General features: G+C 42.7%; 1 protein-coding gene across 1 annotated transcript; it reads right to left on the bottom strand.

Annotated features, from left to right (window-relative positions):
* LOC310862013 (protein-L-isoaspartate O-methyltransferase domain-containing protein 2-like) lies at window positions 1-22,160 on the bottom strand. Its single transcript, XM_083769749.1, has 9 exons — window positions 22,037-22,160; window positions 20,885-20,999; window positions 15,851-16,011; window positions 9,082-9,232; window positions 8,365-8,467; window positions 6,197-6,368; window positions 5,283-5,406; window positions 3,069-3,547; window positions 1-3,020 (listed from the first exon to the last, which is right to left on the bottom strand). The coding sequence occupies exons 3-9, from the start codon at window positions 16,004-16,006 to the stop codon at window positions 2,868-2,870; spliced, it is 1,338 nt and encodes a 445-aa protein (XP_083625875.1). The 5' UTR covers window positions 16,007-16,011; window positions 20,885-20,999; window positions 22,037-22,160; the 3' UTR covers window positions 1-2,867.
* Between the last annotated feature and the right edge of the window lie 2,450 nt (window positions 22,161-24,610).

The following is a 24,610-nucleotide window of genomic DNA, read 5'->3' as shown; positions in this document are numbered from 1 at the left end:
ATTTTCTTTTTATTACATTTTTGAAAAGTCTTTCAAGTCAAGAGTCGGCCTCGGGTCTCTCAATGGGTTAACAACCCATTCAGGACGGAAACCCCCTTTTGGTGTTTTAAGCATTATGTTATATATTAGGCGTTGAAAAATAGCAGATCTACATGCTCGTACCGCGGCACTCGGTGCCGCGCTACGAGCTTGTAGATCTGCTATTTTCGAAAAATCGTGACAATGTGGCGCAAATCTCAAATATTTGCTTCTGGGGGGTACCTGGAACTATATTTTCAAATGGGGGTCGGTGGCCATTTACATACAATTCTGGGGGTTCTTGACATGAAAATGTTTGAGGACGACTGGCATAGAAACAGGTTTTTCAGAAATCTGGATTTAAAATAAAAAAAATTAAGTCCTCAGGAAAGTTTAAGCATAAGGTAGACCCAACAGTGCTACCGAGAATGGACATAAAAGCAAGTGTGAGATAGAAGATCACTCTCCATAGGATTACGGATTCATTGGTTACATTTGTACACTCAGAGTTAAATTAACACTCAGGATATTTTTATTGTCTGGTTTATGAGGGCTTATGACTTTTCCTAACTGCATCATTGCTTCCCACATATTTTCACCACAGTTGACATCAGGAGGAGGGTAGATACTGACTACTACAGTGGCTGATCCTCGTGTTGATACTAGCATTAGCTACAAAATGGGGACATTTCTCAGTAAACATTTAAAAACTCCTTGACTAGAACTTTGGGATGTAAGTTATTAAACCAAAATAGATAACTTGAACTATGGCTAAGCCATTTTGTATATAGGAAAGAAAGAAACATGACAACCTTAGTTTCAAATTGATTAATTCAACAAGTCACAGAAAATTATAACCGACAGAGAACAGACATATTTTTGCCGTTTAGATCAAGATGGAATTTTCTGCCTTGAATTCGGAGTACATGCAACTGGCTTGGCACAGAAGGAAGATGATATTTTGGTAACAAAGAGGTTGAATAAAGAAAATATGCCCAAGCACATTTTTCAGCTGGAAAGACATACCGAAAAGTACAGTCAAAACATGAACACACCACTTCAAGTTGCAAGTTGTAAAAAATAATACAAGAAAAATAATATCAACACAAATTGTGTTAAAAGTTGCAGTCAATCATTGAACCACTTGAACCCTAGGCGTCACTATTCTGGGGGAACATTCACTGAAAATACCCGATATACAAACTCACAATGTGTTGCAATACGACATGTTGTGAGCTTGCAGATCGCCCATTTCCAGCTAAGACATTGGTGTAGTGTGTGTGGGGAGTTTACTAACTATAGAGGATTTAAGTAGTTAAAGGACAATATTTCCATCATGCTGGTTTGATCCCTTAAAAAATCAAGTTTTACATGGTAATGTCGTTATCATGGTCTTTCTAATCTAAAGTCTTATATATGGTCAGTTTTGGTCGTGCTGGTGTGTTGTACCACTGGATGGGGGATTCTCCCAAAAAAGAAAAAAAGGGGTAACAGTTTAACACTTAGTCGAGCCCTCAGACAAATGTTGTCAAGTCTTCACATATTGCGGCACTAAATCTTTTCAAATGGGGTTCCCGGCGCGGCCAAGTAAAAGTACATATCAATTTGGGGGTCCTTGACATGAAAATGAAGCACTGGTATAGACTGTAATTGAAGAGAGAAACGCTGATCTTACCTTTTACACATGCGGTGTAAGGGGTTCTATGTCTGCATAGAAACAAGGGAATAGTGGAACTGAATTTTAATACGACAACCTAGAAATGTTTCTAAAGTGACAATGAAACCGTAAGATAATCAATATCAGTGGAATGGTCCCGTTTGATTTTGGAAATCAGTGGAAACAAAATCACCACAGGCCAAAAATCCACTCGTCGTACAGAGCAGGAGACAACCTCCTGACTTCTCTGAACATCCAACCTCGTCGTACAGAGCAGGAGACAATCTCCTGACTTCTCTGAACAGTTGTAAACTACCGTTTTAGTTTTTTTATGTTCATTATTTCCCTTCACTTCACAAAGCTTTATATATATATATATCTCTATTGTTCCTTTTGACAACTCTTTCAGTTCCCCCCACAGTCAGACACGCCACGCCACCGCACAATGGCGGACAAAACCTTTCTCTGTTTTGATTTTCAACGGTCTGATCACAGCCATAGTATGCAACGTTCAGAGTAAGATGGAACACAGCCATGCAGTACTGAAGGTCCTCCCTCTCTCTTCCTCTCTGTTGCTGCTCGTAACAGATGGAACACAGCCATGCAGTACTGAAGGTCCTCCCTCTCTCTTCCTCTCTGTTGCTGCTCGTAACAGATGGAACACAGCCATGCAGTACTGAAGGTCCTCCCTCTCTGTTCCTCTCTGTTCCTGCTCGTAACAGCCAGAGTCCTCTGGCCATTGGCCATGTCCACAGAGTGGACATTTTGCTCTTACATGAGAATACAGTTCAATTCAGTACCAGCTCTCTCTCTCAAACGCCCCGCTTAAGTTCCTAGGCTACATCAAGTCAGGATAAAGGATCTCGGCTGAGAAATAGTGGATAAATACATATGAAGTACCAACACGGAGAGTCGTTTAAAAAAAAAAGGAAAATATAATTATTTGGAAAATAACCTGGAAGAGACACCCTGGCTTGCGCGCATGGACATGCTGTCACACGCAGGGCTTTACATCAGCAATGTGGTCGGCCGTCTTGATGAGAGAGAGATTGAGAGAGAGAGAGAGAGATAGAGAGAAAATAATGGATGATGGAGAGGAATTGGGTTGGTTGCGGAGAGAGAGAGAGAGAGGTACAACGGTGTGGAGAGAGGTCTGGAGGTCATGGGTCAGTGTGTGTGTGTGTGTAGGGGCTCATTTCTCCCTGTAGTAAAGCAGGTACATCTTCAGGGGCGCGGGCAGCGGCAGGCCCAGAATCCTCTCTCTCAGGACGTTCACCGTCGGCTCCACTCGTGTCAGTTCTCCCGTCTGCCTCTCCTCCTCTCCCCCAACCTCCTCCTCCTCCTCCTCCTCCTCATCCTCTTCATCATCCTCCTCCTCCCCGCCTCCTCCCGCCTCCTCCTCCTCCTCTGGCACGGCCGGAGCCCTTCCTCGGCCTGCCACCCGCCTGATACCTCTCGCCAAGCGGTGCTTTGTCGCCTCCCATTCTCTCTCCTCCTCCTCCTCCTCCTCCTCTTCCTCCTCCTCTCGCCGGCGCCCTCGGTCCCTCCCCCTGCGTCCTCCTCCTCCCTGGTTGTTGTTGTTGTCGTCGGGGGTGGGGGCGGCGGCAGCGGCAGCGCCTCCCACTACCGCCTGACGCGTGGCCAGCACCAGGGCGTTGCAGTGTCGCCGGTGGTGGACGCGCCGCCGCTTGAAGCGCGGGCCGTACTTGTGGAGGCCGGCCGCCGCCAGGCCGCGGCCCACGCTGAACGAGGAGCCACGGCCGCGCCCGGAGGGCTGCCCGGCGCCGCCACCGCTGCCACCCGTGGTCACCCGGAGCGTGTGGCGGATGGAGATGCGAGCCAGCTCCTGGAGAGTCCGCACCTCGTACACGGCTGGAGAGGGGGGAGAGACGGTTTAGTTTTTAGAGATTGTCAAAGTACGACAATACCTATCTGCAGATTAGGGGTGCAACAGCTAATGAGGCCGATACAATTGGTGTTTAAGCAGACGATAATGGCTTATAGAAATGTGTTTCTCGAATGCTTTCACGTATATTTTTTATATATATATATATATGTATATATATATATATAAAGAAAATATCCCCAAAAGACAATAATTTGTGCTCAGGGTGAGTCAGGCTCTGCTTAGGGTAGCAAGTCAGATCTCTGCAGAGAAAACTAGAAAAAGTGCTCCTCGGTTAGGTAAATTGTGGCCTCCTGGTGGCGCTATTAAAGGCCAATGTGGACATTCAAACTCATGATTTGAGGCATTTTGTTCCAAAAATGTGTTTTGCAAAAATCCACCTGCTGGTAGCGCTATAACAGGCCAATGTGAAAAAGTTTGGGATTTAATCCTCGGCCTAGTAGGAATGAGAGAAAATACCAAAGACTCTAAAAACGGGACCCAGTTTCCTCCCTGCTTGACACTCAGCATCAAGGGTTGGATTGGGGGTAAGTCCCTGCGACATACTAGCGTCATGTCCAGGGGGTGTATAACCGGGGGCGAAAACATATTCTCCTCCATGCCTGGTGGAGACAATGAGTACAGCGATGTACTCTACTGACACAGACAGTATCTACAGGCTTACTAACGCCTCTTTTACACGGCGACCATCTCCAGATAAAACTTCAAAGTCCCGTTGCGTTCTCATTTTTTATTGACCCTTTACACGAAAACGCACACTTTATGAAAACGCTATAATGTCGCTAGGTGGTGGTAACGGGCTGCCAAATAGACCAGTCACCCACATTACGTACAAGAAGAAGAGCCAGCTCCCCCTTCACGCAACCCTATCGTTTTGCTTCCAGAACACAACATGGTTGTGGCTGCCGCTCGCTTTCTATAACGCATTGAGGTGACAGACAGGCTGACAGACAGCCCAGAGCAAGCAGGCAGAGCGTGCCACGGGATGGTTGTATAATTTATAATACATTAGGCTACATAAACGCTGCTGCCGCCTATGGCAAGGCATTTTATTTACATCATGGTTTTACATTCACCATCGCTGATGAGCGGCGCTTTGTAGGCGAGGAGGGAGGCTTGTTCAGGAACTCCATTATATCATATATGGCTCTGCATCAATGTAATAAATATGCATTGTGAGCCAACATGAGCCATGATGTCATAAGTTTTGCGCATTCACCGTTTTGCCTGTTTATATGGAGACCATAGGAAACGGTGTTCTCAAAGATTTCAACTCTGGGAGGTGGTTTCACTTTGTTGCGTATTCACCTCCTGAAAACACTGCTCTCGTCTAAAAGGACACCAGCAAACGATACTTTATTTTGCCGTTTTCTATGAACACCATTCTCGTGTAAAGACCACCTAAGATAACCATTTCTGACATTTATTTGGGCACCAAACACTATGGGCTATATCTTGCGCCATCCCTTAATCCTTATCCCTAAACTAATTTGCCATTTTTTACTATTTAATAAAAACTTCGGCTAGTTTAACTATTTTAAAATGTTTTTCAAAATAGTAAAGAAAAATGGCAAATACGTTTAGGGATAAGGGATAAGATGGAGCCCTATACTATATATATACACACACACACACACACACACACACACACAGGTATATTGGATTCATCACAGCAGTAGCAGTGTCTGAGATGGGACTCACGTAGAGGGACAGTCTTGGCTTTGCCGTTGGGGCAGTGCTTGGGCAGAACCAGAGGAGCAAAGGACACAGAGATGATCTTTTTGGTCTCCCAGCTGTTCAGACCCGTACGGGTGATTCTGGTCAGCTGGAGGGAACACATGGAGAAGAAAAAGAGATTCAATGTGTGCCGCCCGCCAACAACAGGAGGAAATGCACCAATATATTGAACATGTTTTCAAACTGCATGCATGTCTCTTGCAGGGCAATATTATAATATGTCTGGACCATATCGATATTCAATCCTTAAATTGCACATTTCAACCATGTATCTCCGTCTAATTTGATCTGGTCTACTAATCCTGGTCTACAAGCGTTTGGCGCTTTTGGTGCTTTTGTGCAGTGGTGGAAAAATAACTCCATAATAATGTTTTACCATGGTAAAAGTATCAATAGAAATACTCGGTTACAAGTAAAAGTCTGGAATTCAAAATGTACTTGATTAAAAGTACATGTACAAGTATTGGCGTAGAAATGTACTTAAAGTGCCAAAAGAAAAAATACTCACTATGCAGAATGTCTCATTTCAAGTTTTCAAATGTATACATATCTTTAGAAAATAGCCGATCTACAATCTCTCTCTCTCTCTCTAGTTCATAATGTTAACATAACTATAACTACCGGTAAATGCTTTTGAAATTAAATTAAGATTTTAACTTTTCAGGATTCAAAAAAAGAAAAAAAAAAAAAAATATTCAGGATTTCAATTCAAATATGCCAGAAATGTAATATGCAATGTGGCCCTCTGGAGTGAGTGTGTAAATATAGTGGCCCTTTACATCATCAAAGCTGCCCACCCGTTGGCATATCCTAGAGAATGTTTCCGGCCACCACACGGCCAGAACATCTGCTGAGTTTAAAAAGGAAATGGACCCTACCTTCTCCTCCAGCGGCAGCACCAGCACTCCGCCCACCTTCAGCAGGTGCTTCATGTGGTCCTCGTGCTCCTTCTGGACGCCGGCGCCACAGTACACCCGGTCGTACTGGCGACTCTCTGGAGGAATCTCCAGGCAGTTCCCCAGCACAAAGGACGGCTCGCAGAACTCAAACCTGATGGGGAGACGCACACAAACACACGCTACTTATTAACACAATGCAAACATTTACAGTCGGTACAACCTTGAGGTTGAGATTTACGACGTGCATCAAATTGCAGCGCAGATATTGACCCGAGATATTGATCAGCAATATGTTTTATAGGGGCAATACAAATAATGTAGGCATTTTCCACACTTCTATGTTAAATAATAATATTTAAAATAAACAATTGTGCTTTCATTCTGAGAAACGGAGCTGCAAATAAACTATTGTGCTTTCATTCTGAGAAACGGAGGTGCAAATCCTCTGCATCAGTCAATGTTTTTCCATAATAAGCAAACAGTGGCGAATTAAACACATAAAACAAATAGCGAGTTTAGCGTATTACACGTGGAAAGAAAATTCCATGCGGTTATGCGGTCAAAGTGTCTATGCATCCTCTTTACAATTTTACAAACATTACAAATGTTGTGTACACACAAGCCTGCACACAGAAAGCGGACGAAAATCTGTTTGCCCACTGCCCAGTGAGCACTAAATTAATGAAACTATATAAATTGTGAGGCCAGTGCCAGTCAAATGCGCGACTAATAAGCCCGGATTCGTATTAGACTGTTCTACCATCAGTACCATGTGAGTAAAAAAAAAAAAGTTATTTATTTATTTATTATGGATTAATCATCATCATCATACTATAATTGAGCGAATGTCTGTCTGTCTGAATGAATGAATGTCTGTCTGTCAGAAACACCACCTTATCTCCTCATTGCCTGCACCAATCGCTCCCACTTTTCACACAGGCATTGACCATAATAATATGGAGGTCTTAACGAAGCCATTTTTCCAATAAGATTAATAATGAATTTATTAGTGAATAAAAACCCGTTTATTTGTCCGTGGTCTATCTCCGACCGAGCCACACTATTAGCACACATCTCTCCATGCCAAAAAAAATCTGCACGCTCCCAGAATCCAGCTAGGCTACATTTTACCGACGCTACTGTCATATTTACTGTACAGATATTGTTTTTACATCACCCATTTATATGAAATAATAATCCAACCGCACCCAGGGTGCAGTACCCCCCGCGGCCACCAGGGGGTACTGAACAACTCATCTCCCCGCAAATCACGTGTCACCAGTGTCACCAGTGAAATGCATGTTGAGACGGACACAGACCCACACTGTACATTTGGGAATACCTGTGCCACAGCACATACTTTCTGTCTGCATGTCAAACTGGGGTCTTTCATACTTTTCAAATGGGGGTCTGTGGGCTAATAAGTGTACAATTTACAGTCCTTGCCATGTAAACATTTCCCCATGCATTTATACAAATATTTTCATGTTATAGTGCTGTATTTATTCACACAAAAAAGACACAAATATATTATACAAGTTAAAATGAAGAGCAATTAAATATATTTATGGGGGGCAATAGTCCATACAACGGGTAAGGACTATGTATATTAATACAATAAACAAGCAAAAGGCCATTGCCTGACCATGGATCACACCAAAGGACCTGTAACATGACTGAGGAACACGTTCCACTTCAAATCATATTTATCCAACTGATTATTCATCTTAAAGGATAACCTCTCCAAAGCAGCCACAATACCAATTGTATCAATGGTATACTTATGATTGTACTGCAGCATTTAACACATTACCCACACTGAACATCATTTGCTGTTCATATATTCACAACGGGTAAGGACTAGTGCTTATAATTAATAAAATCTCATAATCTCGTTTTGGAACAGTGGGGTACAGTAGCTATTCACAGGATTTTCTCGTTTCAGCACAGATTGTGTTAACAGTAGTTTGACAGGAAAGGGGGAGAGAGATGGGGGAGAGATGGGGGGGGGGGGGGGTTGGGGGGGAGAAACGCAGCAAAGGTCGTCGGGAACGGGAGTCGAACCCGCGACACGCTGGATCATTACCAGCCTAGGTGCCTGGACCGCTCGGCCAGCCCAGGCCCAAGATATCATTTTTAAAACGTACTTGTCAAAGCTCTCGCTTGTTTTGATGAAGTAATCCAGCTTCTGGTAGGCATAGGCGATCACATCTGCATGGAGCTCTACCCCATGGTTAATGCCAAATGGACCTGAGACGACAGAACAACACTCTGTTATTATGAGATTAGCTTCAATATACGTTTTCACATACTAAAAAGGCACCACAAAGCTTGGAAATGCTACATTCTTTTGCTGCTATTTTTACATGATGAAATCAAGTGAGGTCAGGTCGCCTTCTGAAAAGAAGGCAGCAGGTATTATTATGCGTGATTTATATACTTTGTTGTACAACTGTGACACTCGCTGACATTAGCCAATCTACAAGCTCACAAAGGGCAGTGTTGGGTGCTGTATTGTGAGCTTGTAGATCAGTGGTTCCCAAACCTTTTTGCCCCATGGCCGTGACCCAAAACAGAAATTTGACATCTCCCCGGGACCCAAACTAGTGAAAATAGCAGATCTACAAGCACACAACGCTTCGCTTCGGTCCGCAGGCTTGTAGACTGACTATTTTCAGTTATTTTATTAAATTACTGAAATAAAATCATCATCAATGCATTTTGTTGTTAAATCATGAAAACATTCGCTTTTTTGGAAATGCTTTTTGAAAATGTAGGAGAAAATGTAGGAGACCCATACAAAATTGCCCATGCGACAGAGCATAATTTCATTAATGTTAAGCAACTGTACAACTGTCACCCACCCAGTATGAGGCCCACCATGGTGCTGAGGTAGCCGGTCCCGCTGCCCAGGTTGAGGAAGGAGAGGCCAGGGTGGAGGTCCAGGGCCTCCATCACCTCCGAGTAGATGCAGGGAGCTGACAGGTGGATGTTCCCGTGACGCCAGGCCAGGTCCTGACAAAGACAACAGCATACAGGTTTCAACACACTATAGGGCTGAGCCATGTCACCAATTTGCTTTGATTACGATAAATGCACAACAACTTGTAAGAGGTTATTTCTTGTGGTGCACAAGATAATTGGTAGCATATCCAAATCGGCCATCAAAGCTCCATATCGGTATCGGATCGGTCTCAAAATAATACAGATTATTTTCACAGATATTGATGACTCTGTCAATGACTCTGTCGCATTTGTATTTGTCGCTTTTCTTTATTTGATATGATATGATATAGTACTTTATTGTCAGTTTGCACTGAAATTTATTTTGCAACCCAGCGGCCTTGTATGCAACACATTCATACATTTGACATAACAGGACTGTGAAGTTGCCCGAACGGCCAAGGCTCCAAGAACAGTCAGAAATTGTAGTTAAGGGTGTTTATTTTCCCCAAACTCCTCCACCAAAGTCCAGTACAGATTCAACAGTGTGAAAACAGGAAAATAACAATAACAATAATACTGAGAAATTAAATGAACACTTGAGCAAACACCCCAACTGGCTAAGAGCTCTCTTCAGGCTGTACCTTGATCACACAAGGCCCTGTAGCTCTCCCTCAGGGATGTTACCTGTGTCATTGCCCACTTCTAACTAAGGTCACATTCTCACCTAATACTTCGGTAGACTCAGAACCGTATGGGCGGGGAAAGGGGATTCTTGCATATTTAATTGGCTGCGGTTTGCCTTCACACTGTCATTCGCAGCAATTGGAAACGCAGCAGGGGGGACCTTTATCAATGTGTTCCGTTCATAAACTATAGCCTACACAGTGAAATCTATGGTGATAAAATTACACTCATAACGTGCGTGTGTCGTGCCGCCCCCCCCCCCCCCCCCCCCCCCCCCCCCCCCCCCCCCCCCCTCTCTCTCTCTCTCTCTCTACGCACGCAGCCGCCACACACTGTTCTTTTGGGCATGGAGGCACAGCGCTGCATGAGCGCACTGATATAACTCCCCAGTCCCACACAGTGACAGCACTCCATGTTTACGGCACGCACAGACAGACAGACAGAATATTATGTAGGCTATAATACACTGCAGTGTTTTTATGTGTTTTCTTAAGCAATTGATTAATGTAGCCTACACGTCCTCATTTCGATCAGGGCGTCAGTCTCCTTATTCGACCACGTCTATCCACAGTAACGGGACATCTTTGCGCTGCGTAAAATATGCCTTAACCGTCTCCAACTGTGTTCAGCTCCTCACCCGCCACATTATGTTTGCTTCATTTCCTTTATTTACTGCGGATTGCATTCACACCTGCACCGAATCGTAGTCAAGTGCGATTCGAAGCGAAGCGAAACCCACGTTTTTGGACGGAGTAAAATGCGGTTATTTGCTGCGCATTAGGATTCGAATGAGCCTTCACACCTGCCAAACGAAGCGCACTTTCTGACAATGCGCAGCAGGATTCGTTTTAATCGCAGCAAAGCTCTCTGGTATGAATGCGACCTAACTAGAGTGTCCCTGCAGCCTCCTTTAAATAGGAGTGGATCCTACCACTGGGCACAGACTCAATTAGCACATTTCTTCTCAAATACTCAACTAATATAAATACTTCCATCAACCACCTTGAATAAACAGTAACCTAAACATTCTCAATAATGTGTTACAATTAAACAAGTATAAATCAGAATGAAAACTCAATGACAATTACTCAAAGCATAAGGAGAAACACCCCTCTCCTGCATAGCACTTGGCCCCTTCCTAAATCAAGGGAAATGCCACCAGCAGTGCAGGAGAGACAATTAGCAAACAATCAGTGAACACAGTTTTCCCTACACAAGTTTAAAACATTAGTCCTTGCATGTTATAGAAAGCAGTTTCATGTGTCTTTGTATATAGGGCACCGGTTGCCCCGTGACAAGGACAAAAAAGAAAATACAATTACTGTACATACATATTATTTCTAATGTTTGAAGTCAGCATAATCCGTATAATATCGGAATCGATCAGAATCGGTATCGGCAGATATGACCTTGAATATTTTCATTATCTGTGTACGCCACCAGTGTACGGGTCGGCGTGCACACGCAGATCCAACACCCTAAAGGTCTGACATCTACGGAAATCACCCGTCGAACCCGACCTGCGTTGGTCCGACATGTGTTGCCTCCGGCGTGCGGTTAGGGTTTTGTGTAGGGTGTCTAATGACAGTCGGACCAATAGTATGTCGGAACTAAAGCCTGTACCCCCCAGTGTACAACAAAGTATAATACAGGGTTAAGTGGTAAATCGGAAAAAAAGTCTGGTAATAAAACAGCTAGAACAGTCAGGTATGGTCAGAAATGTTTTGCACTTACTGTAATATAGAGTCATATACAGAGTATAACGATAAGCTTTCCCCAGCTCCCCAACTCACAATTTTCCTTTGGCTACGCATACTGTTTAACCCAGGGGTGTCAAACTCAACTTGGGGCGAGGGCCGCATTGGTCAAAAGGTCACTTGATGGGGGCCACAACCAGTTGCGGACGCACGCTCGATGTCTCAGTCAGTCACTGACTCACTGCTATAATATCTATCTATCTATCTATCTATCTATGCTCAGACCCAGCCAGCCAGCCATCAAGCCACACACATAGGCCCTCATTTATCAACAGTGCGTACGCCAAAATATGGGCGCACGCCGAAATTACCGACATTTTCGGCATTTAACATTTCCGGCAAAGCTTGAAATTGAACGTGACAACGTTCAAAACCCCCGTCTGCTCGGGACCTGTCGTACGTTTTGTCCTCACCTGTTTTTCTGTCTTAGAACAGCGGAGCAGCATTGTTTGGCCAGCTGAGAGGCTGTCACAGGCATTTAAACATATGTTTTCACTCCTAAAATGTTAATATAAAACGGTATGTGTATGTAAAAAACAAAAGAGAGATTTCCAACTTTACAAGTAATTAAAATCGCGCAATTAAAAACAATATAACATGTTTACAATTTATTAGTTTGTGCTTAATCAAACAGTGCTTTACTGGCCTTGTTATGCGAGCGCACTTGTGAGATGATTTTGGAGCGCATGCAGTGATGCGGCATATGTGATTATGATATTATTTTAAAAAAGGCATAAATGGACTGCACACCTTTATTTCCAAGTGACAATGACAAGCATACAGCTTGCCTATTTGTAGTAAGTACTAGCAGGCTATAGGCGCAAGGGGCTTAATCATTCACCATTTAAATAAGTGCTTAGACAGGTTTTGACAGTTCAGATAAAAGCGAGATCATTTTCGGGGGTCGGGGGAGGACGGGACCGCGGCGTGCGTCGCCAATACATACCAGCACACATGCAAGCAAGCCTTCATCCATATGTTTATGATTCGTTCATCAATGATCAAATCACTACATAAACGTTGATTATGACTGCCTTGACGACATGATAGCCTATCTCTCATGCAGGCATCACTGAGTCACCCACAGGACTTTAATATCACAGCAGTGCGCAGTCTCAAACCTTCGCCGTGCACTGCGCACAAATGGGTAAAATTAATATAGGCCAGCCCAAACGTATTCCATTCATGGCGATGCAATGTCGATGTGTCATGTAGGTGCGTGTGTGCGTGGACATGACAGCAAGGCAAGCGAGGTGAGAGGGAAACAGACAGGGTAGGCCTACAACTTTATTTAATTCATGCAGGTGTTCGTTGTTTATTTATTTAACAACACACCAGTTAGTTGGGCTTGCAAGTTGCGTGTGCGTGCAGCGTGTGTGTGTCTGTGTGAGAGAGGGGGGTGAGGCAGGCAGAAAGGCACGGTAACCATGGTTTCCAGATCGTATAGCAGTGGTTCAGGTCGCAAAAACGAGGGCGAGGCATGATTTCTTAGGGCGTGCCAGATCAAATTCAGCCGTGACATTTATTAACGTGAGAACGAAATTAAGGAAGGATCAGCTGTTTGCGACCACTTTATAAATGCCGTGGCGACGTGGGTGTACTACGAAACCTGCACTCGAATCTGTGGCAGATTTTACACTCGATTGATAAATGAGGGCCATAGTGCTCAGACCCAGCCAGCCACACACATAGCTCCGTACGGGAGTGGTTGCACGACTCAAAGAATCTTCAAAAAACTGAAGAGGCTACTGGAGATTGGAGAACCTGATTTGGACATGATCTGATGCAGGACAATGTCACTATGACAGAAAGAGAAGATGGATCTGGCCACATTCATTCACCCCATAATCTCAGTGGAAATTGGGGAATATGTTGTGAAATAAAAAGTCATAAAACTGGAATGTGGGAAAATGACTTATTTTTACATTTTCTTAGTTCAAACCATTCCACATGCCATGGTCCACATGCCATGGTCACATAACCATTATATGTTGAGTGCATGCTTTGATGGTTACAGTTTTATAATCAGTTTTGATGAGTAAACCTTTGTGGAGATCTTCTCAGTTCTCATTGTATGCTAGTTACTGCCATTCAGGATGGAAAATGAAATCCATTTGGATTTGGGGAGAAGTAGTTTCATAAGGGGCTGGTATGAAGTACTTGATATAAAGAGAACATGTTCAGTTCACTAGTCTACACTCTACTCTACACCTGCCTTAATTTCATCTGATTGTCTGTCTGGCAGGCACTTAACAAGCGATCGTTAACTGTGTCTGTTAGAGAGAGGGGCAGAGAAGAGTGGCTTTGCTCAACTTGATTTATACTTATATTCTCCACTCTGATGAAGGTACATGTTCGATATATCATGCAGCCTTCCTTATTAGCCAATATTTTGGCTATTAAAAAAAACCAACCCCCCCCCCCCTTTTTTTTCTTTTTTTTTTTGCTTGAGGCAGGCGGGCCGCAGAACACGACGTCGCGGCCCGCGGATCACCAGTTTGACACCCCTGGTTTAACCCATTTAGACCCGAGGCCGATTTGAAAAGCACCTTCTAAATCCTGTGCTTAGTTTTCTGAAAAGCTTCAAATATTTATACAAAAGTTACCAAAACATGTTGTTGCTATGTACTGTACATAGCAACAACAACCCAAAAATGGGGACCCCTTTTGTTGTTTGAAGCATGTTTATGCTTTTAGTTGTTTAAAAATAGCAGATCTAAAAATCGTGAAAATATATTTGAATATATCCGCTTTCAGTTCGTACGTTTTTATAGATAGGGATAGGGGTAATTCTGGGGGTCCTTGACATGAAAATGTTTGAGCACCACTGACATAGAAACATGGGTTTTTCAGAAAACTTTTAGGATTCAGAAGACATCGTTCCCAGGTCAAAATGGGTTAATTTAACCCTAGAACACTATTTAGTGAAAAATCCCATACACCCATAATGGGATAAATTCTAGGCCCTCTTTACACAGGACAATGAAGTATCGTTTGCTGGGGTCCCTTTAGACGAGAACGGCGTTTTCAGGAGGTGAAGAAAACGCAAACAAAGTGAAAAAACCTTCCAGAGTGGAAATCAGTGTTTTTGGCAGCAAGTCACCAGGAATGTTTTAGTGTTAGTCTAGTTTTAGTCGACTAAATGTCATAAGATTATAGTCGACCGATCTAGTTGATTTAGTCGACTAAAATGTATTTTGGTGGGCCTTGATGCCGTCATAATGACTGATTTGACACTTGCTGAAAATAGCCGATCTTCAAGCTCACAGCGCGTCGCGACACGTTGTGAGCTTGTAGATCTGCTATTTCCAGCATGCAACCAAGTGTAAAATGACTTACAGTATACTGGATCTCTCATCCACTAGTCCCTTCCTAACATTTTAGTTTAGTTTGATGACGAAATACATTTAGTCTTAGCTTTTCATTTAGTTTTCGTCAGTGAAAAAAGGTAGTCAACGAACATTTTTCGTCTTAGTTTTAGTCGACAAAAACAACACTGGTGGAAATCTTTTAAAACGTCCATGTAAACGGGCAAAACGATGAATCCGCCAAACTTGTGACATCATGGCTCACAACGCAGATGTTTATTACATTGATGCAGAGCCGTAAGCCATATTTGGAGTTCCTAGAATGAGCAAGCACTCCCTGTCTCCCTCGCCCCGCGCATCCTACAAATACAAATGTAGCGACTAGCGATGGTGAATGTTAACCATGATGTAAACAAACAGTATGATGGGGAAGTGAACTATCAAACTGGTGGTTCTTCTTGGTCTAGCTGGCAGTCCGTCAGCGCCACCTAGCGACATGGTATGCACACTACAGCGTGTTCATCAATGTTGCACTTGAAAATGAGAACGCAACAGGACTTTCTTCTCTGGCGACCACTCGTGTAAAGGTGGCCTTATTTTCTTTCTCCACTGGACCATTCTCACATGTCCCAGGAATGGTTGGATCCCAGCTCCATTTTCTTTTCTTTTTTTAGGAATATTTTTTTAAAATAATACCCACGTTTTTCAGTCTTGATGAAATATTGAAGAAGAGTACCTCAAGTTGGCATGTATTGCTGTACTTCAATACATTTGGATGAGAAATATGTTTTATGGAATATTTTACATTGGGTAAAATATAGCCGTGTGTTTAGTGATGGAGCGATAAAATGTATGTTTAGTCTTCTAGGGCTAAACAATATACTAGTCTATTGTATTTCGGTGCTACAACAACAAAGTACAAATCGGCAGCCAGTTACCTTGTACGCGTTGTCTCTGTACTCCTCCAGGTAATAGTCGGCCCGGTCGATGGCTCGAAACGCCCGCTCTACCAGGTCCGAGCGGATGTAGTACGCCTCCTTCAGGTTGTCAATCAGCTCGTCGTTGTCCTCGCCCGCGCTCACAGCTCCACCCATCTTGGCTGGAGAGGAGAGAGAGAGAGGAACAGGCTTGGGGGGTTCACTTCACACCCGGAAAGGAAACATCAGGATTCATCTTTTTTTACGTTTAACAATTTTGCCAGTGGTGTAAAGTAACTAAGTACAGTTTTGATGTATTTTTACTAGAGTTTTTAGTAAAAAGAGATACCGATACTGGTATCGGTCCTTGAGCAAGACACTGAACCCCTAATTGCTCCTGATGTACTGGTTGGTGCCTTGCATGGTTTCCGCCGCCATCTGTGTATGAATGTGTGTGTGAAACGTAACCTGTAAACTTAACTGTTTTTACTAACCACCGTTTCGGTTCACCGAAAACTGGACTATGAATAGGCCTTGCTTGAGAGATTTGGGTGAGCTGTGAGTCGCTTACCACTACGGCGTGATGTCATGTTTTTTAAAGCCATTGTGCTTAATTATGCAGTCCCTCACAATCCCAAATGGTCATTCCTGTTATGAGGAAGACCAAAGTCTTGTCTTGTCTGTGTTGAGCTGTTGTGACTGTGAGGATGTTGAAAGGGGAGTGTACATTATGTTCCCCAGGTTCTATGTTCCCCACCATGCAAAAAAGGTTCTTTGTTCCCCACTGAGGCTTCGTACACACATAAAGAACAACTGTGCTGTGCTCTGCCTGTGTTTCATGGCCACCCCAATGCTTTTCCAATGGAAGTCACATGGTTTCACCAAACACATGTGTTTGATTGCCCCCCTCCCCCCATCACACACAACTGTTTGGTCAAACCACGTGACTTCCATTGGAAAAACATTGTGTTTCATGTGTTGTCCATGAAACACGGACAACACATGTTCGTCTGATATGTCTGTACGAAGCCTTAGAATAAACCTAAACCTAAACCAGAAACCTAACCTAGTAATTTTAGTAATTCTAGTAAGACTACAAGTATTTTGGCAACTTAGTCTTAGCAAATTCTGATTTAAGCTCAGTCTTTGAACAATCCATTGAACTTTAGGTCTGCCTAGGCTACTTAAACTATCTAGTCTTAGCCAACAAAAAATTTACACTGGCATAAAATAAAATAAAACAAAATTGCTCAGACTCTTCAACAACAGCAAAAACAATCATTCTTTGTTCTGTACTATTGTATAGAATTGTATAGTACAAAACACTGAAGTCCTTAAACCAGAAACCTAACGCTATAACCCTAAACCCTAAGGTAAGTGGGGAACATAGAACCTGGGGAAGATAGAATCTGGGGAACATAGGGATGACCCCGTTGAAAGATGTCAGCATAAAGTTATCTTCCAAGTGCTGCACCCCATACTATTCCTGTCACAATTATTAAATAATCAACTAAACAACGATTATTTGAGATAATCACAATTACTTTGCACAAGTATCATTATGACTTTTACAATGATTTTCAAATAGGTATTTCCACTATTTTAAATGAAAATTTGAAAGTATAAAATTATTTAAATATATTTCAAAATATACATTTCTTTGTAGTACCTATATTTCAGTTATTTGTCAAATCTTCCCTGTGCAATTTCTGTTTACAAATCATAATAGGCAAACTTAATGTTTTAATTGTTCATTGTTCATTCATATGTTCCAATGCTCAATGACAAAAACACAATTAAATCGTAAATCGCTATTATTTGTATTAATTGTCAACTTAAATAGTGAAATCGTGACAGCCCTAACATACATCTGCCAAGACAAGTTCCCAAGACGTGCATATACTGTCTCCCAGCCTGCCAGGCTGACACCACCATATACACATACTGTCTCCCAGCCTGACACCACCATATACACATACTGTCTCCCAGCCTGACACCACCATATACACATACTGTCTCCCAGCCTGACACCACCATATACACATACTGTCTCCCAGCCTGACACCACCATATACACATACTGTCTCCCAGCCTGACACCACCATATACACATACTGTCTCCCAGCCTGACACCACCATATACACATACTGTCTCCCAGCATGACACCACCATATACACATACTGTCTCCCAGCCTGACACCACCATATACACATACTGTCTCCCAGCCTGACACCACCATATACACATACTGTCTCCCAGCATGACACCACCATATACACATACTGTCTCCCAGCCTGACACCACCATATACACATACTGTCTCCCAGCCTGACACCACCATATACACATACTGTCTCCCAGCCTGACACCACCATATACACATACTGTCTCCCAGCCTGACACCACCATATACACATACTGTCTCCCAGCCTGACACCACCATATACACATACTGTCTCCCAGCCTGACACCACCATATACACATACTGTCTCCCAGCCTGACACCACCTTATACACATACTGTACTGTCTCCCAGCCTGACACCACCATATACACATACTGTCTCCCAGCCTGACACCACCATATACACATACTGTCTCCCAGCCTGACACCACCATATACACATACTGTCTCCCAGCCTGACACCACCATATACACATACTGGTCCTGATTCTTCAAAAACGAAATGCGCCAGAGTGTAACGGTGACGGAAACAGATATCGTATTTATCCGTCCGATCAAGCTACGTTGAGATGACGTGTTATTCAGAGAGTGGTGTGTACCACAGGTGCGCTGGCGTATCGCAGGTGTATGTCATACTGAAAGCAGCGGGTGCAAAGTGATCGGAAAAGCAACCGACAACCTCATCTGCATTGATCCACGCCCCATATCGTACCATAAAAGGCTTCAAGCATGACTCAGCAGACAGCAGTTTGTCTGAGATCACAGCCGCGGTCACTGCTATATCCAAGCTTACAATGGTGCGTGCTCCGCTGAAGCAATATAATTATAATTTATTTAATTAAGTTCGGGACCAAGGCGGGTGTTCACTCACACCTTTGCAGAGGTAAAACATATCCGATATTTAAAATATTGGATATGTTAATGCAAAAGTCGTATTTTCAGAGAGAGCGAGAGAGAGAGAGAGAGACGAGAGAGGGAGGGGGGCTGCATGGGCCCTCGACACTGTTGCGCGATAAAGAACAGTAGCCCATACATTCATAAGTAAATATATTATAGGCCTACCTCGTAGGCCTGGGATCCTCTTGTCTGAAGAAATTATAATCCAGTGAGTTTATCCAGTGAGTTAAACTATTCTGTGTGTGGCATCCATATGTGATCAATATAAATATACATTATTATAAATTCTGTCTGTGTGTCCGTCATGTTCACGAGTGGAGGTGAGCTGGTTTAAAACTGATATGACTGGCCGACTTTCAAACACGCTGCATTCATTAGGCTAATATTGGTCTTCTATTTTTTTTATATAGGGCTAATTAGCCCTATTCATTTTCCAATGTGAATCGGATCGGCAGTAGCCTACGCTGCTGTCTGCCCTCCGCCACACACACACACACACACACACACACACACACACACACACACACACACACACACACACACACACACACACACACACACGCACCCCCCCCCCCCCCCACACACACACACACAGTCACACACACACACACACACACACACACACACACACACACACACACACACACACACACACACCGACAGTCTCCGTAACAAAACAATTTCATTATTAGGCCTGCCTCCGCCTACTGCAGGCATTACTGTCTACACTAAACTATGTTGGATTCGTACAGTGCAGAATGCAGATAAGCCTATGTTCTTATTATAACTGTGAATTTGTTTTTTAACATGCAGCGCGAGTCCGCGAGATCCGATCTACAAGCTCACAACCGTTGCACTTCGAGTAGAAGGCTGCCGAGTGAGCATCCCCAATCGCGCATGATATAAATATCCTAATAAATAAATAAAAAGGTGTCTGCTTGCGGGGCAGTTTCTGTATATGGGACTCTATAGGCTAACTTGCCTATAATGCATGCATTTAGGCATACAAGTGCACTCGGCTTTTATATATATATATATATATCGTTTTTTTGTGCTGATTTTTTGTGCTGATCGACCAATATGTTGGGGGCACATGCCTACATATTTTATCTGAGATTTGGGGACTATTTATTGATTCAGCATGAAGACTAAAGCCTTCTGAATAAATCTATATGCAAGTGTATGCTTCCGCAAATTTCTCCGCCACCTAAAGAGGTGGCGGAGGATTTAGCGGAGTTACCGACGAACCAAAGTCAGCGTCAAGTTCACGGCCATTTCCATGAATTCCAAATTAATGTGGGAAATCCACGTAAATGCCTTTCCGCTAGCGTCACGGCAATATATCAGCGGAAACACGTTGAAGAATCAGGCCCACTGTCTCCCAGCCTGACACCACCATATACACATACTGTCTCCCAGCATGACACCACCATATACACATACTGTCTCCCAGCCTGACACCACCTTATACACATACTGTCTCCCAGCCTGACACCACCTTATACACATACTGTACTGTCTCCCAGCCTGACACCACCATATACACATACTGTCTCCCAGCCTACCAGGCTGACACTGCCATATACACAGGCTTCAAAACTTGGTATAGTATAAAATATTTTCCTAAACAAACAACTATCTATAATAATACTTAGTTCATAATATGTAAACAAATAGGTGTATGTGACTACAGAGAGACAAAGTCAGCTCGCACTGCCAGTCACAGGCGATGCCATCTGGAATACTATATTTCTATTACAGTTTTATATTTTGTAATTATGATTATGATGAAGATGATGTTGAGAATAGCACTTCGTTCAGGTTGGTGAGTGATCACCTCACCAACTAGTGTTGTAACAACTAAGTTAGGACGCAGGTATGATAGCTAACTCACTAAACTTCCCCAAAACAATTTCCCAAGGAAGCAACCAACCAAGCAACCAACCACACTGAGACGTGTAAATAGATGTACCTTTTGGTAGAAGCACTCTAGGTGTGAATGTCTGCTGTTCTGTAGTGCTGGTGTTAAGCACAACACCTGGCAGCCATGCCAAAGGACAGGAGAGTCACTGAGATCACAGGCAGCTCTGGGAGGAAAAAAAAGTTAGTCATGTCATGAAGCTGTAAAACAACAAAGGATCCTTACTATTTCAATATTGGTTGATGCTCCCCAGTATGTGGCAGCGTGGCCTAGTATGCAAATTCATTGGGCCATTAGCTATGTGGTGAGTGACCCATTCACCCCAGGGACAAATGTTGACTTGCAGCGATACATTCACAAGTTGTATTTCCTGTCGATAACCATGGATATATACATAATACATATGGCAATAATCACTGCCTTGTCTGGTACGCCCTGATTTAACCACAGGGTGGCGCTGCACCACACCGTCTAATATAAACTATTTATAGTGGGCTAGAAGGAAGACACTTCCTGCAACAAAAAGGGTAACACATAACATTTCCGATGTGAGATGGGGTTAGAGTTCAATTAATTACATAATAATAATCATTACCTTTTCCACGTAGCGTTTAAAGACAGACGATTTACTTTAATCCAATAACCGCATTTAACCCCCGCCACACTTTGAATTTGTTGAAATTTTGAAATTGAAAATGGTGGGCCCTACTGTAAACAAGTGTAATGCTTTATGGTGTCGTCCACTCACAGTTAACAGTTTTTTTGTATCGAGTTGTATACTTGAAATGTACTGTAATTCAGAAAACCCCTCTCCCCAACAACCTCCGCGTTGTTGCGGCGTTCGGGATTGCTATATTTTTTGCGGTGCTCAGCTAAACCGATATTGAGCAAACAATAACATCCATGCACACACACACACCCCGCACACACTCCCTGTGTGACCGATCCGATCAACTGCACAAACACCTTTAGAACGGCCTGGCCCTTGATCGAAGATCACAAATAGAAAGAAAACAACCGCTATGCCGTTTTACTGCCTTCCTTGGTGAAGGAGAAGAAAGAGATCATGGATGGACCCAGTAGTACAGCACGGTGGATGAACTGGCTCTGCCTGGGATAATAATTATAATACCCCCAAAAAAACACCTCCTGGTGACGGGTTTACGTGGTTGACACACCTGGTGGAACAAATGTCAGTCGTACCTGGTTGTTGGTTTTCTCGCTGTTTTTGTGTCTTTCTTCAGTCGTTTTATGTTGTTGTGTCTCTACAGTCCCTGTGGGCTGTGAGTGTGATCCAGTCTGGAACAACACACCACGGCTGCTCTGCTGGATGTAAACACAGCTGACGCTCAGTGTTGCCACGTTTTGCGATAGAAACAAGCAACCAGGTCTATGGAACGGAAACACAATCTGGCACAGGGTGGGTACCCCATTGGCAAAAACAAGGGAAAAACAGCGCCCTATTTTTCCTTGAGTCAACAGTCTGTCTTCACTAGTGTCTTGACTTGAGAGACTAATGCAAATGCGAGCATGTAGATCTTTAGTTGTGGATGTATGTATTTATTTATTTTTTACATTAGGCATATTTTCATTACATTACATTATTTTTACATTTTAAAAACACAAATCTGAATAGTGAATACTAGCCATCTGCCATCCAGCCATCAAACTGCAGGTTGAAAAGGCCCTCAGCTGAGTCAGCTCTGAACTCGGTAGAATCTGCACCTGGCTCGCTGATAAAAAACATCTTTACACCTGGGAAAAACTGAATCCATTCTCTTTGGATCTAATAGTAATCTCAGCAAGGCAAATGGCTTCTTGGTTAGAGTGGGTGACAATGTTATCACACGTAAAGATGAAATTACCTAGGTTCCATCCTGGAGGCTAATCTTTCCGGTGATAAAATGGCCACCAACGTAATCAAAAAAGTCAACCAAAGAACAAGATTACTTTACAGGATCTCCTCACTGGTCAACAAAAACACCTTGAAGACCTTAACAGGAGCCCTCGTACAAGGTCTCTTTGACTATGCATTCAACTCCTGGTACCACAGCACCTAAGGCCTCCGTTTAATATGAAGAATTCCCGTTCTGTTCTTTGACTATATAGAAGTGTCTATTTGTATGTCTCTAAATGTTTTGATGAATTGAACAAGGTGGACCCTCTTGTAAACAAGTGTAATGCTTAATTGGGTCGTCCACTCACAGTTAACAGTCTTTGCTTGAAATGTACTGTAATTCTGCAAACTGTTAATACATATTTCAATCAATCAATCAATCAGCCTCTCCAACTCCTTACTGGGGAACATTCCGGGAGGAAAACGGAAAAGGGGTGAGTTGTCCTGTTATTTTGGGGGTGCTCAGGTGCTGAGAACCACTGGTTTAAACAACATTATGAAACAAGCCCAAAATAAGCAACTACATTTAGAAACAAGCCTCTCCAAAAAGCACAAGCCGTTACAAGTAACTTACAGAAAACAAGCACAAAGTCGCTTATAATAAGCGGACATGGCAACAATGCTGACGTTCTGACGTCACACGTAAAGAGTGAGACACGCACTGATACGATACATGTTTTATTTGTATTTATTTATTTTAATTGATTCATGCATCTATTTAACAATCTGTTTACAGAGTCATATAAACATTAATATCACATAATGCAATATTAATATTAATGTATAGATAATCTCCAGAAGTATCATGGGGATTACAAACTTTTAAAATGTCATGGATATCAATGGACCCACAAAATGACTTTCATTGGGCCATTTCATGATTGAATTATCTTAGTGTAATTTAATTATAGTTTATTAAACTAGGCTACACTCATTTGGGCTGCTACACTATGCGATTGATTGATTGATTGATTGCATGTTTCTATTCACAGTAGGCTATGTAGAATGGAATGGATACATTTCAAACGAAAGCACAAGTCAATACAAAAACTGTAGGATGAAACCAGAAAAAGCACTACGACTCGTTTACATTTCTAACCTTATTCCCAGTAAAACAAAATAAAGAATACAAGAACCGCGGCACCGAGCGGTCGTCGTGAGGTCGGCGAAAAAATCGAGGGGCGAGATGGTTTAGGGGTAACCGTACCTGATACCGTTTACATCAGGGTTCTCAGTTTTCAATTCATCAGAACATTGTGCTGTAATTATTGTACTTGTTCTGTTTTGCATGTGTCTATGGAGTTAACATTACTCTAATAGACCCCCAGGTGTTTTGTATGTGTCTATGGAGTTAACATTACTCTAATAGACCCCCAGGTGTTTTGTATGTGTATATGGAGTTAACATTAGCCTACTCTAATAGACACCCATGGTGTGGTTATAATATTCAAATATTCCCTGTGGATTTTGGGTTTCTTCCTGAAAGCTGAAAGCCTTTGTAGTCCTGTAGCAAGTCCTCAAAAATGACCGTATTTTTTTAGATAGGCCTACCCGAGGTAGATCCAGACATAACCATGTTTTTTCATATCTTTAGGCCGGGTCTCCCATATGGCTATATGGAATGGATTGTTATTTTGGGGAAAATAATGTTTTTTTGGCTATTCTTTAGACCTACCCCAATCTCTTAAAAATGCTAATCTGAATAAGGCAAAGGTGACAAAAAGACTATAACTTGAGAATACTCACTTTTATCTTCATACAATTTGCTGAGGTAGCCTATAAATCAGGTGTCTACCCTACACATCACCAAAGTCATAATGTAATTTACCAAAATAAATACTGACATATTGTCCTTTAAACATACATTAATTTAGGACAAA

Source organism: Protomyctophum parallelum (assembly GCF_964188405.1).
Source record: "Protomyctophum parallelum genome assembly, chromosome: 7".
Taxonomy (NCBI): domain Eukaryota; kingdom Metazoa; phylum Chordata; class Actinopteri; order Myctophiformes; family Myctophidae; genus Protomyctophum; species Protomyctophum parallelum.
The sequence above is the reverse complement of the archived record's forward strand: the minus strand, read 5'-3'. Positions and strand labels throughout refer to the sequence as shown.

Coding starts and splice junctions, on each gene's coding strand:
- LOC310862013 (XM_083769749.1), bottom strand. CDS start 16,006: ATGGGTGGAGCTGTGAGCGCGGGCGAGGACAACGACGAGCTGATTGAC. Junction 5,407..6,196: donor TGCTGCCGCTGGAGGAGAAG/GTAGGGTCCATT, acceptor TGTTCCCTCCAG/CTGACCAGAATCACCCGTAC. Junction 3,021..3,068: donor TGCCAGAGGAGGAGGAGGAG/GCGGGAGGAGGC, acceptor GATGAGGAGGAG/GAGGAGGAGGAGGAGGTTGG.